This window comes from Oncorhynchus keta, chromosome 8 (assembly GCF_023373465.1).
Source record: "Oncorhynchus keta strain PuntledgeMale-10-30-2019 chromosome 8, Oket_V2, whole genome shotgun sequence".
Taxonomy (NCBI): Eukaryota; Metazoa; Chordata; class Actinopteri; order Salmoniformes; family Salmonidae; genus Oncorhynchus; species Oncorhynchus keta.
This window is the reverse complement of record NC_068428.1, coordinates 40,224,667-40,243,311: the sequence shown is the minus strand read 5'-3', so window position 1 is coordinate 40,243,311 and position 18,645 is coordinate 40,224,667. Positions and strand designations below refer to the sequence as shown.

General features: G+C 43.4%; 1 protein-coding gene across 1 annotated transcript in view; it reads right to left on the bottom strand.

Annotated features, from left to right (window-relative positions):
* Positions 1-18,645, bottom strand: part of LOC118387158 (ryanodine receptor 3-like) — a 308,396-nt gene that overhangs the window by 45,050 nt on the left and 244,701 nt on the right. Inside the window, exons 57-76 of the mRNA XM_052523336.1 lie at positions 18,262-18,351; positions 17,883-18,017; positions 17,703-17,774; positions 16,326-16,401; positions 14,151-14,274; positions 12,233-12,348; positions 12,058-12,125; positions 11,823-11,944; positions 10,904-10,953; positions 10,595-10,655; positions 9,993-10,231; positions 8,696-8,777; positions 3,527-3,657; positions 3,150-3,268; positions 2,399-2,597; positions 1,840-1,934; positions 1,308-1,453; positions 874-961; positions 674-766; positions 41-358 (exon numbers count right to left, since the gene is read on the bottom strand). Of these exons, the coding sequence (XP_052379296.1) occupies positions 41-358; positions 674-766; positions 874-961; positions 1,308-1,453; positions 1,840-1,934; positions 2,399-2,597; positions 3,150-3,268; positions 3,527-3,657; positions 8,696-8,777; positions 9,993-10,231; positions 10,595-10,655; positions 10,904-10,953; positions 11,823-11,944; positions 12,058-12,125; positions 12,233-12,348; positions 14,151-14,274; positions 16,326-16,401; positions 17,703-17,774; positions 17,883-18,017; positions 18,262-18,351 (2,424 nt within the window). The remainder of the gene's footprint in view (positions 1-40; positions 359-673; positions 767-873; positions 962-1,307; positions 1,454-1,839; positions 1,935-2,398; positions 2,598-3,149; positions 3,269-3,526; positions 3,658-8,695; positions 8,778-9,992; positions 10,232-10,594; positions 10,656-10,903; positions 10,954-11,822; positions 11,945-12,057; positions 12,126-12,232; positions 12,349-14,150; positions 14,275-16,325; positions 16,402-17,702; positions 17,775-17,882; positions 18,018-18,261; positions 18,352-18,645) is intronic.

Here is an 18,645-nt window from a genome sequence, read left to right as displayed (position 1 = left end):
CTGGTCTCCAGGGTTAGAGGGATAATGTAGTATAACTCACCAGACTGTATCTTATCTTGGCCAATGAGATGAGCTCCTGGTCTCCTGGGTTAGCACATGTTGAACTCCGATGGGCAGCTGTATCTTCTTCAATGAGATGATCAGTCTCCAGGGTCTGGATAATGAGTATAACTCTCCAGACTGTGCTTCCTATCCTGGTCACCACCTGACTGTGGAGCTCCGACTCCTGGGAGAGAGATGTTGAGTCCGGGAGGGAGATCTTCTTCAGGGAGAGAGAAAGAGATACACAGAGAGGTCTGGACAGAGATAAGAGATCCAGAGCCGAGAGAGAGTGCTTCCTATCCTGGTCACCACCTGACTGTGGAGAGACCGACAGGGAGAGAGAGAGAGACAGGGAGAGAGAGACCGACAGGGAGAGAGAAAGAGATACAGAGAGATACAGAGAGAGAGAGAGAGAGAGAGAGAGAGAGAGAGAGAGAGAGAGAGAGAGAGAGAGAGAGAGAATACTCGATTTTTCAGAAATCCTGGTTGGAGGATTCCTGGAATTGTGAGGGAATAAGCAGGTATATCTTGAAGCCTCCACCAGGATTTCCCGACAACCACAGTGAGAGAGCTTCTGTGAATGTCTTTCTTTACTCACTACTGGCTAAACGAACTCCTGCTCCGTCCTTACCTTGGACATCTTGGTCTTACGTTCCCCAGTCAAGAAAGACAGGTTGTTGATTTCATTCTGAACCACAAAGTTCTGCTCTTCCCTTTTGAAGTTCTGTCCACCGGGTCAGTAAAGAAGGAAAGAAACGAGAAGAATCTTCAAACAGAACTTGAAAATAAATGAACTCACTGTATGTAGTATTCTAATGTGAAATGTCTTACGTGTGATTTGCACCAGAGAATGAAGATCTCAGCCACCATGGTGAAGAGCTCGTTGGACTGAGCATCAGGCCTCTTCAACCATCTGGACCTGGTGGGAGTTTGATAGACGTTTTCATGAGAAGTGGACTAAAGAAGAGGTGAGGCCATAGTAACCATGTGTTGTGTTATGTAGCCTAGAGTCCAGGATATGCATTGGGGGAATCTGCAGGTAGCAATCCCAAATAAGAAACATTGGATCCATGTTATCTCACTATGATCTCCTAAAATAAATAAAAGGACAAATAAAAATAAAATACATCTAATTCCATACAAGTACGGTACTGTACACAGTGTCATTCTAAATGAATTCAGTGAACATTTTGTCAAGGCCTGCAGATTTCCCAGAGCCTAAACAACAGATGTGTGTGTTGGAAAGGCTGGCTGGGTTATACAACCTGTTGTTGTCCATGTAGCGGATGAGCATTGGGTAGAAGGCATACAGGTCTCTACAGAGGACAGCAAACTCATCCAGAATGAGAAGCTCAGCTTCCTGAGTGTCTCCTTTAATGTCAGCCTTCAGCAGCTCCTCCTCTGCCACCACCTGGGGTTATAACATAGTAATAACACGTAATAACAGTTATAACACGTAATAACAGTTATAACACCTTTACAACATAGTAATAACAGAAGCTCGGTTTCCTGAGCGTCTCCTTTAAAGTCAGACTTCAGCGGCTCCTCCTACATCACCCCCTGGGGTCAGGGAACTACAAAATCACTCAAAAGTGATTTTCCTTAATGGCCGTGCACTAGCCTTGCTGTACTGCCAAGTCTTGTCATTGTCACGCCGAACAATAACATAGGAGTTGGCAGGTTCGCATTGGGTTTCATGATTGTTGTGTGATTGATTCTTGTGAATGATTCATAGAAAATGAAAACAAACAAATGGACAGCAGTCCAAAGAATACGTTTCAATTCCTCTCGTCTCACCTTGACTGTCTTCTTCCTGAGTTTCTCTAGAGTGGGCAGGAAGTGACTCTTCAGGAGGTCTGCTGCAGCCTTACAGATGATTGGCTGAGAGTAGACTGCAATGATACCAACGAAACCAATCAGATTTCGTCTCACTGAGGAGTTGTTACACTACACTCCCAAAAAGTTGAATTTCACTTTGATTCAAAGAGTACGGCTGGGAATGCTACGACCACAGCTTTGTGTTTATTATTCACCATTCTTCACATTGCCCGCCAAACATGACCAACTAGGTTCAAACACGGGTATCCTGCGTGCAATGAGACTGTATTAGCCCGTTGAGCTAAAGCCTATTCACTGGGTATAGACATCAATTCAACATCGATTCCACGTTGGTTCAACGTAATCACATCGAAATGACATGGAAACAACGTTGGTTCTACCAGTGTGTGCCCAGTGGGTAAGGCATTGACTCATGGAGTTAACGCAAGTCTTCCGTTCTAAGGCCAGGTTCCTCAACACGCGGGTTCACCAAAACCTCCTCTGTTAGCCCTGAGGTAATAATAACCCAGTATCCCACCTGCGATCCTCTTCATCCAGGGAGCGTCGTCAATGCCCAGGTTGTTGTTGAGGATCTTCAGGATGTTCCCCAGGATGATGCTGAGGTGGTTGGAGCACACGGTAGTGCAGCAGGCGGTGTGTGGAGCAGAGTTCTCTGTTCCTCTCTCCCACCAGTAGGACAGGTAGTTACACAACATGGGCAGGATCACCTCAATCACCTGGAGGGAATGGGGGATGGGACGGCACCATATTAAGCGCTAACCACAATATTAAGCAATATCACCATTATCAGAATATTAAGCTATATCACGATAAATTGTGACATTAAGTTATACCACGTAATGCCATCATGCCAGAGGTTATGTTAATCAAGGAGTTCCCGCGACCACCCATACGTAGAATGTATGCACACATGACTGTAAGTCGCTTTGGATAAAAGCGTCTGCTAAATGGCATATATTATTATTGAAGTCGATCAAGCCTCTAGCTTTAATGTGTTCCTTTGGGGAGGAGGAGGAGAATCCGGCATCATGGTGAAAATAAATGGTAGTACATTCTCTGTGTTCTATCGCACGTGCAACGATGTCAGATGAAGAAAACTGAGTTCGTCGTAACAAGTAATGTGTCTTTTGTTGTAGTAATATAGCAAACGAACACCACAGCTTCACCGCTGAGGATTCCAGCTTTAAAATAGGGTTCACTGTCAAAATAAAAAGCTCTCTTGTAATATGAACAGATGTAGTGATAACAACAGTCCAAGCCCTCCTGACCTGTGGCATCTCTGTGTATCGTGCTCCAGACTCTGAGATGTCGTTGATGTCCTTCAGCAGGCGATCCAGACGAGGCACCTCTGAACACATCTCCTCCACAGAGTCAGGCATACTCAAGACTACACAGAGAACAGCACACAGTTAGCCAGACACCGTTAATAAACATAGGGCTGGTTTCCTAGACATTGATGAAGCCTGGTCCTGGACTAAAATGCTTGGTCAAGGACTAGGCCCCGTGTCCAGGAAAACGGCCCTTACAGTAGAACTAAGGATGTAGTGGAGGTCAATGCAAGGGCATTCGAGTTGTAAGCATAGATTGGTTCTGATAAATTGGTAGTGTTATGATTCAGTATTGCGACTGCAGAGTAGTGACTTACTGGCCCTCTCTCGCGGTGTCTTGGTGTTGAAGACAGACAGGGGGTTGTGAGCATTGAGATCAGGCTCCAGGAAAGCTACAGGCATGGCTCCTACCAGGGTGGCCAGACACTCCCCTAGGGCTGGTAGGTGCCTGGAGGGAACATACAGAGACATTAACACACACACAGAGACATTAATACACACAGAGACATTAACACACACAGACACATTAACACACACCGAGACATTAATACACACAGAGACATAAATACACACAGAAACATTAACACACACAGACACATTAACACACACCGAGACATTAATACACACAGAAACATAAATACACACAGAAACATTAACACACACAGAGACATTAATACACACAGAGACATAAATACACACAGAAACATTAACACACACAGAGACATTAACACACACAGAGACATTAATACACACAGAGACATAAATACACACAGAAACATCAACACACACAGAGACATTGACACACACAGAAACATCAACACACACAGAAACATTAACACACACAGAAACATTAACACACACTGAGATAAATTGATGATACAATGATTGTGGGGGCTGTCTTGTCAGACTTCAGTGCAGCTTTTGACATTATCGATCATAGTCAGCTAATGGAAAAACTTGTGTTATTGCTTTACACCCCCTTTACACCCCCTTTACACCCCCTTTACACCCCCATGCTACAGTTGATGTTCAGATGACCAGATTTGTCATTTCCTTGCAGACTTGTTTACCAACCTTACTTTGCTACCTGACAACTTTATGGTTTTTACTTTTTAATTACCGTTTATATTTTTTGTTTTCCCCTCATTCAACTTTTTTTTCCCCCATTCAACTTTTTCACTCCGGACACTTTATCTGGACATGGTTCGTCAGGACCTCCAACAGCTAAGTAGTAACATTAACATGATGCCTTCTAATTGCAGTCGCTGAATTCATAATATACAGGAGAACGATCGCCTTACGGCGAGGATTTCTGTGTTGCAAGCCCAGCTTCAGACGCAATCTGTAGGCAAGGGTAATTTCAGTGTAGGAAAGGATGAAACAGTGTCTGTGCCACCAGTAAGTACAGATAGTAGTATAAATCCCCTGGCAAAGTCCCCGCAGCCGGACAACTTTCTCATGGCTTCTGGAGGGAAATGCTGTAGGAATGGTCAACTGGTGTTGCTCATTCAGCTGACATAAACTTTCAACCGGTTCTCCCCATTAAGCAACGGTTCGGAGTCTGAGGCCGAGCCTTCTCTGGTCTCTACTCCTCCCGTTACGGGGTCTGAGACGCCGAAGCTTCCCACCAAGCTTCCCACGCCGAAGCTTCCCACTGCTCTACAGCAGAGTCTCACAACTCAATCGCTGGTTGAAAACTGTTTTCTGCCCCTCCCAAAATATAGAATTTGTAGATAATTGTCCCTCTTTCTGGGACTCACCCACAAACAGGACCTGACTTGCTGAGGAGTGACGGACTCCATCCTAGCTGGAGGGGTGCTCTCATCTTATCTACCAACATAGACAGGGCTCTAACTCCCCTAGCTCCACAATGAAATAGGGTGCAGGCCAGGCAGCAGGCTGTAAGCCAGCCTGACAGCTTAGTGGAGTCTGCAACTAGCACAGTCAGTGTAGTCAGCTCAGCTATCCCCATTGCCTCGACCTAGGTTGGGCAAAACTAAACATGGAGGTGTTCGCCTTAGCAATCTCTAAAGACCTCCTCCATTCCTGCCATTATTGAAAGAGATTGTGATACCTCACATCTCAAAATAGGGCTACTCAATGTTAGATCCTTCACTTCAAAGGCAGTTATAGTCAATGAACTAATCACTGATCATAATCTTGATGTGATTGGCCTGACTGAAACATGGCTTAAGCCTGATGAATTTACTGTGTTAAATGAGGCCTCACCTCCTGGTTACATTAGTGACCATATCCCCTGTGCATCCTGCAAAGGCGGAGGTGTTGCTAACATTTACGATAGCAAATTTTAATTTACCAAAAAATATATGTTTTCGTCTTTTGAGCTTCTCGTCATGAAATCTATGCAGCCTACTCAATCACTTTGTATAGCTACTGTTTACAGGCCTCCTGGGCCATATACAGCGTTCCTCACTGAGTTCCCTGAATTCCTATCGGACCTTGTAGTTATAACAGATGATATTCTAATTTTGGAGGATTTTAATATTCACATGGAAAAGTCCACAGACCCACTCCAAAAGGCTTTTGGAGCCATCATCGACTCAGTTGGTTTTGTCCAACATGTCTCTGGACCCACTCACTGTCACAGTCATACTCTGGACCTAGTTTTGTCCCATGGAATAAATGTTGTGGATCTTAATGTTTTTCCTCATAATCCTGGACTATTTTATTACGTTTGCAATCGCAACAAATAATCTGCTCGGACCCCAACCAAGGAGCATCAAAAGTCGTGCTATAAATTCTGAAACAACCCAAAGATTCCTTGATGCCCTTCCAGACTTCCTCTGCCTACACAAGGACGTCAGAGGACAAAAATCAGTTAACCACCTTACTGAGGAACTCAATTTAACCTTGCGCAATACCCTAGATGCATTCACACCCCTAAAAACGAAAAACATTTGTCATAAGTAACTAGCTCCCTGATATATAGAAAATACCCGAGCTCTGAAGCAAGCTTTCAGAAAATTGGAACAATGATGAAAATAATCATGTTCTCTAAACCTTCAAGCTGCATACTGGACTTAATCCAACTAAACCTCTGAAAGAGCTGCTTCCTGTGCTTGGCCCTCCTATGTTGAACATTATAAACGGCTCTCTATCCACCGGATGTGTACCAAACTCACTAAAAGTGGAAGTAATAAAGCCTCTCTTGAAAAAGCCAAATATTTAAAAAACTAGCGGCCTAAATCGAATCTTCCATTCCTCTCAAGATTTTTAGAAAAGCTGTTGCGCAGCAACTCACTGCCTTCCTGAAGACAAACAATGTATACGAAATGCTTCAGTCTGGTTTTAGACCCCATCATAGCACTAAGACTGCACTTGTGAAGGTGGTAAATTACCTTTTAATGGCGTCAGACCGAGGCTCTGCATCTGTCCTCATGCTACTAGACCTTAGTGCTGCTTTAGATACCATCGATCACCACATTCTTTTTGGAGAGATTGGAAACCCAAATTGGTCTAAACAGACAAGTTCTGGCCTGGTTTAGATCTGATCTGTCGGAAAGATATCAGTTTGACTCTGTGAATGGTTTGTCCTCTGACAAATCAACTGTAAATGTCAGTTTTCCTCAAGGTTCCGTTTTAGGACCACTCTTAATGATCAGCTATGAAAAGCCAACTGACATTTACTCCTGAGGTGCTGACTTGTTTGACCATGCTGGTCATTTATGAACATTTGAACATCTTGTGCATGTTCTGTTATAATCTCCATCCGGCACAGCCAGAAGAGGACTGGCCACTCCTCATAGCATGGTTCCTTTCTAGGGAGTTTTTCTTAGCCACCGTGCTTCTACACCTGCATTGCTTGCTGTTTGGAGTTTTAGGCTGGGTTTCTGTACAGCACTTTGAGATATCAGCTGATGTAAAAATATAAAAATACATTTGATTTGATTTGATAATGTGGATAACGAGTTACTTGTCTAACAGAACACAGAGGGTGTTCTTTAATTGAAGCCTCTCAAATAGAATCCAGGTAGAATCAGGAATTCCCCAGGGTAGCTGTTTAGGTCCCTTGTTTATTTTCAATTTTTACTAACGACATGTCACTGACTGAGTAAAGCCAGAGTGTCAACACTATACACGTCAGCTACTACAGCAACTGAAATGACTGAACAAAGAGCTGCAGTTAGTTTCAGATTGGGTGGAAAGGAATAAGTCAGCCCTAAATATTTCTAAAACTAAAACCATTGTATTTGGAACAAAACACTCACTAAACCCTAAACCTCAACTAAATCTTGTAATAAATAATGTGGATATTGAGTAGTAGCTAAGTAGTATGCAGTAGTAGCTAAGATGGGGAGAAGTGTGTCTAAAATAAAGTGATGCTCTGCCTTCTTAACAACACTATCAACAAGGCAGGTCCTACAGGCCCTAGTTTTGTCGAACCTTGACTACTGTTCAGTCGTGTGGTCAGGTGCCACAAAAAAAATACTTTGCAATTGGCTCAGAACAGGGCAGCACGGCTGGCCCTTGGATGTACACAGAGAGCTAATATGAATAATATGCATGTCAACCTCTCTTGGTTGAAAGTGGAGGAGAGATTGACTTCATCACTACTTTTATTTATGAGAGGAATTCACATGTTGAATGCACCGAGCTGTCTGTCTAAACTACTGGCACACAGCTTGGACACCCATAAGACATGCCACCAGAGGTCTCTTCACAGTCCCCAAGTCCAGAACAGACTATGGACACAGTACTACATAGAGCCATGCCTACATGGAACTTTATTCCACATCAAGTGACTGACGCAAGCAGTACAATAGATTAAAAAAACACCTTATGGAACAGCAAAGACTGTGAAGCAACACAAACATTGGCGCAGGCACATGCATACACACACACAGTACTGTAGATATGTGGTAGTGTAGGGGCCTGAGGGCACACAGTGTGTTGTGAAATCTGTGAATGTATTATAATGTTTTTTAAATTGTATAAACTGCCTTAATTTTGCTGGATCCCAGGAAGAGTAGCTGCTGATTTGGCAGCAGCTAATGGGGATCCATAATAAATACAATACACACCGAGACATTAACACACAGAGAGAGACATTAACACACACACACACACACACAGATTAAGACACACAGAGGATAACACACACAGAGACATTAATACACACAGAGACATTAATACACACAAACACACACATTTACAGTAGACATGAGTACATAGCTGTGCCATAGCACTCTGAAGGAGAGACTTAGGGCACAATGGAATTCAATAAAAAAAGTGTCTTTATTGCTAAAAGTAGAACCAGCACGTTTCAGCTTTTCATTATTTAATGTTTTCTTCTTCACTTATAGCACTACAACGTGACTTAGAGCTGAACCACAGTTCAGACATTGTCATTTTTCTAGTCAGTGTTGGATGGCGTTTTCCTTCTTCAATTATCCAGAGAGATTTAATCACTCTCATTCCATCTCCTGCTCCTACTGTACCTCCTTGGATGTGGTGAGGCCTCATACCTCTCCATGAAGATGTGTTTCCCCGTGCCCAGTGAGTAGAGACACGTCACAATGCGATAGCACGACAGCTGGACATCATCCACTGGAAAAGGCAACACACACAGGTCAGATTTTCTAGAAACCCCCAGCCGTTCCCAAACTTCTCCTCTGGGCACCCCCAGCCACTCCCAAACTATTCCTCGGGACCCCCAGCTGTTCTAAACCTCTCCTCGGGACCCCCAGCGGTCTAAACCTCTCCTCGGGACCCCCAGCAGTTCTAAAACTCTCCTCGGGATGCCCAGCCACTCCCAAACCTCTCCTCGGGACCACCAGCCGTCCCAAACCTCTCCTCGGGACCCCCAGCCACTCAAAACCTCTCCTCGGGACCCCCAGCCCCTCAAAAGCTCTCCCATGGACCCACATCCGCTCCCAAACCTCTCCTCGGGACCCCCAGCCACTCAAAACCTCTCCTCGGGACCCCCAGCCACTCCCAAACCTCTCCTCGGGACCCCCAGCCGTCCCAAACCTCTCCTCAGGACCCCCAGCCGTTCTAAACCTCTCCTCGGGACCCCCAGCCGTTCCCAAACATCTCCTCGGGACCCCCTGCCCCTCAAAACCTCTCCTAGGGACCCACAGCCACTCCCAAACCTCTCCTCGGGATCCCCAGCCTTTCCAAACCTCTCCTCGGGACCCCCAGCCACACCCAAATCTCTCCTCGGGACCCCCAGTCACTCCCGAACCTCTCCTCGGGACCCCCAGCCACTCCCAAACCATTCCTCGGGACCCCCAGCTGTCCTAAACCTCTCCTTGGGACCCCCAGCGGTTTAAACCTCTCCTCGGGACCCCCAGCAGTTCTAAACCTCTCCTCGGGACCCCAAGCCATTCCCAAACCTCTCCTCGGGACCCCCAGCCATTCTAAACCTCTCCTCGGGACCCACAGCCACTCGAAAACGTCTCCTCGGGACGCCCAGCGGTTCTAAACCTCTCCTCGGGACCCCCAGCCATTCTAAACCTCTCCTCGGGACCCACAGCCACTCGAAAACCTCTCCCCGGAACCCTCAGCGGTTCTAAACCTCTCCTCGGGACCCCAGCCATTCCCAAACCTCGCCTCGGGACCCCCAGCCACTCCCAAACCTCTCCTCGGGACCCCCAGCCACTCCCAAACCTCTCCTCGGGACCCCCAGCCATTCCAAACCCCGAGAAGAGGTTTGGAACGGCTGGGGGTCCCTGAGGAGAGGTTTGAGAACCACTGGACTAGGGGACTCACACATGGTGCAACCAGTGTAAATATATTAAAATAACATCAAGGCTAACTCACCCAGCAGGCCGACTCCAAAGTTGTGCATGGTGACATGTTCGAACAGGGCTGTGAGGATGGGCAGCAGAGCGGTGGTGGCGTAGGTGATGTTCTGGGACAAGCCCTTCATCTGGCTCCGGGACTGGCTGAACTTCCCCAGCTTCAGCATCTCCAGGGTCTTCTCTAGGTCCTCCGCTGCATTCTCAAATAATGTCCTGACCCCAGCCTTCACCATCTCTGAGCCTGACTTCATCACCGTCCTGGGAGGGGAGGAAGAGGACAAAAGGAGAGGTGTAAGAACGACAGAACAGAAGGAGAGGTGTAAGAACAACAACACAGAAAAATAAGTAAATTATTCTCCTATAATGACAAAAGTACGCTCTGCACAAACAAATCTAAGCTTTTGGTCAGTAATGACCTTCGTAAGAGATTCTCCTCACACAGGAAACCATTTGTGTCAGTAATGACCTTCGTAAGAGATTCTCCTCACACAGGAAACCATTTGTGTCAGTAATGACCTTCGTAAGAGATTCTCCTCACACAGGAAACCATTTGTGTTAGTAATGACCTGATTTAAGGGAAGACAACAGGTTTGTTCTTCAGGGTCTTTAAAAGGCTCTTACCTTGTGTCGAGGGAATGAGCCAGGATGTGTAGACAGCTCACCATAATAGCCGAGTCGCTCCCTATGATAACACATTGATATGGAAATCACTGCCAAAGACTACAGGCAGCGCTGAGTACAAATCACAGCACTGAGGCACACTGGTAAAGGAATTGACACACTGGTAAAGGCATTGACACACTGGTAAAGGCATTGACACACTGGTGAAGGCATTGACACACTGGTGAAGGCATTGACACACGGGTAAAGGCATTGACAGACTGGTGAAGGCATTGACACACTGGTAAAGGCATTGACCGAGGTCCTTACCAAAGAGGGAAATCCTGTGTCTGACAAGAGCTGCCATCTTACAGAACAGGCTGTAAAATATAGGAGAGGAAAGGCAATGAAATAACCAGATAAATATAGGAGAGGAAAGGCAATGAAATAACCAGATAAATATAGGAGAGGAAAGGCAATGAAATAACCAGATAAATATAGGAGAGGAAAGGCAATGAAATAACCAGATAAATATAGGAGAGGAAAGGCAATGAAATAACCAGATAAATATAGGAGAGGAAAGGCAATGAAATAACCAGATAAATATAGGAGAGGAAAGGCAATGAAATAACCAGATAAATATAGGAGAGGAAAGGCAATGAAATAACCAGATAAATATAGGAGAGGAAAGGCAATGAAATAACCAGATAAATATAGGAGAGGAAAGGCAATGAAATAACCAGATAAATATAGGAGAGGAAAGGCAATGAAATAACCAGATAAATATAGGAGAGGAAAGGCAATGAAATAACCAGATAAATATAGGAGAGGAAAGGCAATGAAATAACCAGATAAATATAGGAGAGGAAAGGCAATGAAATAACCAGATAAATATAGGAGAGGAAAGGCAATGAAATAACCAGATAAATATAGGAGAGGAAAGGCAATGAAATAACCAGATAAAAAAGGAGACAAAAAGAAAAACAAACTGAGGAAAACAAGAAAAAAATTGTTCACAAGTTTCACGTGTATTGAAGTGCCCAGTCTGAAGTCAATCTATAACTACCTTCCCTAGACACCAGGCTAGGTGAGATTTCCTCCATATAGCTTACACCTATCTGATCCTCTCAGGTCAATTGGAAGTGTCTATGAATAAGTGACTCTCATTAGAAAACTGTGGCTGGGGATTCTGTGTTGAGATCAGACTGCAGTTCATAGTTCACCAGTGTGTCCGCTACTGGTACCTTACCTGGTGATCATCTCCTTCTCCTTGTTTGAGGCGTAGCCACTGCTGCTCAGGTTCTTACTGGGCGAGGACAGGAAGTACAGGCTGTGGTTCTTAAAGTACATGTCTATGAGAGGTAGCAGCACCTATAGGGCAGGTTGGGAGGAGAAGGGGTGAATCAAGGCAGAGCTTAGAGAGCTTATTCCACAGTGTCTACAATTAATTTCCTGTCTATTGTTAAAAGACTGTACATCCATACCTTGGCGAAGAACTTGATTTCCTGATCGTGAGGCGATTTGTCTGTCTTTCCGCTGGTGGCCATGGCCTCTGGAAAAACCAAGGTTCAAAGACGTATACAATTTAAACTAGACACTTAACTAAATTCTCAATTCCATATTTCAAAGCATATTCATCAAATGACTGAGTGGACTCACCTAGGTGGGCGATGAACTCCTGAGCCGAGTCCACATTCTTCAGCAACCTCTTGAGGAACGTGTAAGCAAACCTCTTCTCCATGGACGATGAGTCTTGCTCCACGTCCTTCAGGCCTCTGCAGAACACCAATAAGATAAGACGCAACAGAACTTCATTGATCTGACTAAAACAGTAGTCATTACTGTGTTAGTCAGCTGATTACTGTGTTAGTCTGCTGATTACTGTGTTAGTCAGCTGATTACTGTGTTAGTCAGCTGATTACTGTGTTAGTCAGCTGATTACTGTGTTAGTCAGCTGATTACTGTGTTAGTCTGCTGATTACTGTGTTAGTCAGCTGATTACTGTGTTAGTCTGATTACTGTGTTAGTCTGCTGATTACTGTGTTAGTCTGCTGATTACTGTGTTAGTCAGCTGATTACTGTGTTAGTCTGCTGATTACTGTGTTAGTCTGCTGATTACTGTGTTAGTCAGCTGATTACTGTGTTAGTCAGCTGATTACTGTGTTAGTCAGCTGATTACTGTGTTAGTCTGCTGATTACTGTGTTAGTCTGCTGATTACTGTGTTAGTCAGCTGATTACTGTGTTAGTCAGCTGATTACTGTGTTAGTCTGCTGATTACTGTTTCAGTCAGCTGATTACTGTGTTAGTCAGCTGATTACTGTGTTAGTCTGCTGATTACTGTGTTAGTCTGCTGATTACTGTGTTAGTCTGCTGATTACTGTGTTAGTCAGCTGATTACTGTGTTAGTCTGCTGATTACTGTGTTAGTCTGCTGATTACTGTGTTAGTCAGCTGATTACTGTGTTAGTCAGCTGATTACTGTGTTAGTCAGCTGATTACTGTGTTAGTCAGCTGATTACTGTGTTAGTCAGCTGATTACTGTTTCAGTCAGCTGATTACTGTGTTAGTCAGCTGATTACTGTGTTAGTCAGCTGATTACTGTGTTAGTCAGCTGATTACTGTTTCAGTCAGCTGATTACTGTGTTAGTCAGCTGATTACTGTGTTAGTCAGCTGATTACTGTGTTAGTCAGCTGATTACTGTGTTAGTCAGCTGATTACTGTTTCAGTCAGCTGATTACTGTGTTAGTCAGCTGATTACTGTGTTAGTCAGCTGATTACTGTTTCAGTCAGCTGATTACTGTGGTAGTCAGCTGATTACTGTGTTAGTCAGCTGATTACTGTTTCAGTCAGCTGATTACTGTGTTAGTCAGCTGATTACTGTGTTAGTCAGCTGATTACTGTGTTAGTCAGCTGATTACTGTGTTAGTCAGCTGATTACTGTGTTAGTCAGCTGATTACTGTGTTAGTCAGCTGATTACTGTGTTAGTCAGCTGATTACTGTGTTAGTCAGCTGATTACTGTGTTAGTCAGCTGATTACTGTGTTAGTCAGCTGATTACTGTGTTAGTCAGCTGATTACTGTGTTAGTCAGCTGATTACTGTTTCAGTCAGCTGATTACTGTGTTAGTCAGCTGATTACTGTGTTAGTCAGCTGATTACTGTGTTAGTCAGCTGATTACTGTGTTAGTCAGCTGATTACTGTGTTAGTCAGCTGATTACTGTGTTAGTCAGCTGATTACTGTGTTAGTCAGCTGATTACTGTTTCAGTCAGCTGATTACTGTGTTAGTCAGCTGATTACTGTGTTAGTCAGCTGATTACTGTAATACAGTTAACAGGTGATTTTGATCTGAATCTTCAGGCACAAACAGGAGAAACATTTTCAAAGCATTTCTTCTCAATGGACTTGAAGTTCAGGTGGCATCACTTCCATTTCAAAACATTCCGTTGCCCACGAAACAAGACATGACAGAATGTAAGAAACAGTGAAGCATTGATTGATTAACTGATTGGTTTCATGTCCTCTGTGGTAACAGACAGATGCAGTATACGGTGAGATAGTTAGCGGGAGAGTCTGACCTGGTGATAGTGTATCCATTGATCTGAAGAAATTTAAAGAGATCTTGGACCTTCTCTCTGTCTCTGTATTTCTCCCTGGCTGTCAGAGTGTCATAGGGCACCAGCAATGGGTGGCTCCCTCCTCCTGAGACAGACAGCAAACACATCCAACAGTGACTACACTTTCACAAACATACAGTATATACAGTGAGGAGAACAAGTATTTGATACACTGCCGATTTTGCAGGTTTTCCTTCTTATAAAGCATGTAGAGGTCTGTAAATTTTTATCATAGGTACACTTCAACTGTGAGAGACGGAATCTAAAACAAAAATCCAGAAAATCACATTGTATGATTTTTAAGTAATTAATTTGCATTGTACACAGCGTCGTACGAGATCTTCAGGTTCTTGGCCATTTCTCGCATGGAATAGCCTTAATTTCTCAGAACAAGAATAGACTAACGAGTTTCAGAAGAAAGTTATTTGTTTCTGGCCATTTTTGAGCCTGTAATCAAACCAACAAACGCTGATGCTCCTGATACTCAAATAGTCCAAAGAAGGCCAGGTTTATTGCTTCTTTAATCAGGACAACAGTTTTTAACTGTGCTAACATAATTGCAAAAGGGTTTTCTCATGATCAATTAGCCTTTAAAATGATAAACTTGGATTAGCTAACACAACATGCCATTGGAACACAGGAGTGATAGCTGCTGTTAGTGGGCCTCTGTACACTGTAAATATTCCATTAAAAATCAGCTGTTTCCAGCTACAATAGTCAGTTACAATATTAACAATTAACAATTTCAAAAACAAGGACATTTCAAAGTGACCCCAAACTTTTGAATGGTAGTGTATATATATATATATATATATACACCAGTATATACACACACCTACAGTGGGGCAAAAAAAGTACTTAGTCAGCCACCAATTGTGCAAGTTCTCCCTTTTAAAAAGATGAGAGAGGCCTGTAATTTTCATCATAGGTACACTTCAACTATGACAGACAAAATGAGAAGAAAAACAAATCCAGAAAATCACATTGTAGGATTTTTATTGAATTTATTTGCAAATTATGGTGGAAAATAAGTATTTGGTCAATTACAAAAGTTTCTCAATACTTTGTTATTTACCCTTTGTTGGCAATGACAGAGGTCAAACGTTTTCTGTAAGTCTTCACAAGGTTTTCACACACTGTTGCTGGTATTTTGGCCCATTCCTCCATGCAGATCTCCTCTAGAGCAGTGATGTTTTGGGGCTGTTGCTGGGCAACACGGACTTTCAACTCCCTCCAAAGATTTTCTATGGGGTTGAGATCTGGAGACTGGCTAGGCCACTCCAGGACCTTGAAATGCTTCTTATGAAGCCACTCCTTCGTTGCCCGGGCGGTGTGTTTGGGATCATTGTCATGCTGAAAGACCCAGCCACGTTTCATCTTCAATGCCCTTGCTGATGGTAGGCTTTGTTACTTTGGTCCCAGCTCTCTGCAGGTCATTCACTAGGTCCCCCCGTGTGGTTCTGGGATTTTTACTCACCGTTCTTGTGATCATTTTGACCCCACGCGGTGAGATCTTGCGTGGAGCCCCAGATCGAGGGAGATTATCAGTGGTCTTGTATGTCTTTCATTTCCTAATAATTGCTCCCACAATTGATTTCTTCAAACCAAGCTAATTTTGTTTCTGGTGTCCTTTGACAGCTCTTTGGTCTTGGCCATAGTGGAGTTTGGAGTGTGACTGTTTGAGGTTGTGGACAGGTGTCTTTTATACTGATAAGTTCAAACAGGTGCCATTAATACAGGTAACGAGTGGAGGACAGAGGAGCCTCTTAAAGAAGAAGTTACAGGTCTGTGAGAGCCAGAAATCTTGCTTGATTGTAGGTGACCAAATACTTATTTTCCACCATAATTTGCAAATAAATTCATAAAAAATCCTACAATGTGATTTTCTGGATTTCTTTTCCAAATTTGGTCTGTCATAGTTGAAGTGTACCTATGATGAAAATTACAGGCCTCTCTCATCTTTTTAAGTGGGAGAACATGCACAATTGGTGGCTGACTAAATACTTTTTTTGCCCCACGGTATATGTATGCCTACATCTTACATAAACATTAACATACACTTCCCACACATACATTTAGCATGCATTATTCCTGGGTGATTACAAGGGACGACGGGCCTGGTGGCTGACTACACACCTTTACTACTCAGCTCAGCCTTCTTCTTCTTGGCCCAGATGTTGTGGTAGTTCTCTGCTACTACCTCCACCATCCCCTACAAGGGGGAACACACACACACACACACGGACATGAAAACAGTCCGTGTTTTGGATATGTCATCAAATCAAATTAAATTGTATTTGTCACATACACATGGTTAGCAGATGTTAATGCGAGTGTAGCGAAATGCTTGTGCTTCTAGTTCTGACAATGCAGTAATAACCAACAGGTAATCTAACTAACAATTCCAAAACTACTGTCTTATACACACAAGTGTAAAGGGATAAAGAATATGTACATAAAGATATATGAATGAGTGATGGTACAGAGCGGCATAGGCATGATACAGTAGATGGTATTGAGTACAGTATATACATATGAGGTGAGTATGTAAACAAAGTGGCATAGTTAAAGTGGCTAGTGATACATGTATTACATAAAGATGCAGTAGATGATATAGAGTACAGTATATACGTATACATATGAGATGAATAATGTAGGGAACATTATATTAGGTAGCATTGTTTAAAGTGGCTAGTGATACATGTATTACATAAGGATGCAGTAGATGATATAGAGTACAGTATATACGTATGAGATGAATAATGTAGGGAACATTATATTAGGTAGCATTGTTTAAAGTGGCTATGATGTATTACATAAGGATGCAGTAGATGATATAGTACAGTATATACGTATACATATGAGATGAATAATGGGGAACATTATATTAGGTAGCATTGTTTAAAGTGGCTAGTGATACATGTATTACATAAGGATGCAGTAGATGATATAGAGTACAGTATATACGTATGAGATTAATAATGTAGGGAACATTATATTAGGTAGCATTGTTTAAAGTGGCTAGTGATATAGCTACTACAGGTAGGGTTTCCTAAACTCAGTCCAATGCTTGACGAGTTGTTATTTGAGTCAGCTGTGCACGTACACGTGCACCCGGAGAAAGGAGGGACCGAGGTGGGGAAACCCCAGAACTACAGCAGACCTGAGATCCAATACTATTTTAAATCTTCCAAATACTTCTGAGCGTTTGCTTTAGCCTTTCCTGGATTGGCAGGTGGGCGGGGTTAGTACTTTTGGGACTTTTCCAATTTTTTTTCTCATTGGAAAAGGGGATCCTCAAACAAAGCACAACAAATTCCAATAGCATGTGAACCCAGGCCTGGTGTAGAGTGCAGAGCACTACAACATGGCCCACAGCACACGGTACCTGCTTAGTAGCATGACATCAGATGTTACAGTACATGGTATCATGACTTGATAGAGGGTAAAACATTCTGGAGAACATTGTTCCATGACAACATAAAAACATAGCAATTGTTCCATGACAACAACCTGCAACTCTCTGGATAGAGTAATATTGTTCAGATCCAGTGGTGGTTCAGGGATGAATTCGTTATCGTTGTCCTGTCAACATTAAAAGATAATACAATGAATCATTAAATAAAAATCGGTGATATTGATGTGGGAAATGTTAGCCATTCAACGTACAGTATATATACACAACCACACTACCTGAGTGGACTCTGAGATCTTGCTTTGTTTCCTGATTAACATGGCCTCTCCCTCCTTGGTCCTCTCCATGTTCCAGCCCAAAGCTAACATACTCCTTAGAGACTCCTTCACTGGCCAGCGGTACGTCTCCCTCTCCTACAAACACAGACACAGCCACACAATGTCCAGTAAATCACCCTTTCAATCAGTCTCTCGTGACAGATTGTTAGCTAGCTACAGTAGCTACTGCGGAGAAAATGTGTTTCTGGATTCTGAGTTTCGCGTTATAGTATCAACAGTACCAGATTAGGGTTATAGTTTCAACAGTACTTTCTCACTGAGTGACAGATTAGGGTTATAATGTCAACAGTACCTTTACACTGAGTGACAGAAACAGTACCTTCTCACTCAGTGACTTGTAAGGCTTCAGCAGAGGGTGAGTTTTGGCATCATCATCTACGCAGTCTCCCATTTTCCATCCCGCTGTCACCTGTAGATCAAGAGTTAAAACATGTTAGTCTAGAAGTTAGGCCGTGTTAGTCTAGGAGTTAGGACATGTTAGTCTAGGAGTTAGGCCATGTTAGTCTAGGAGTTAGGCCATGTTAGTCTAGGAGTTAGGCCATGTTAGTCTAGGAGTTAGGCCATGTTAGTCTAGGAGTTAGGCCATGTTAGTCTAGGAGTTAGGCCATGTTAGTCTAGGAGTTAGGCCATGTTAGTCTAGGAGTTAGGCCATGTTAGTCTAGGAGTTAGGCCATGTTAGTCCAGGAGTTAGGCCATGTTAGTC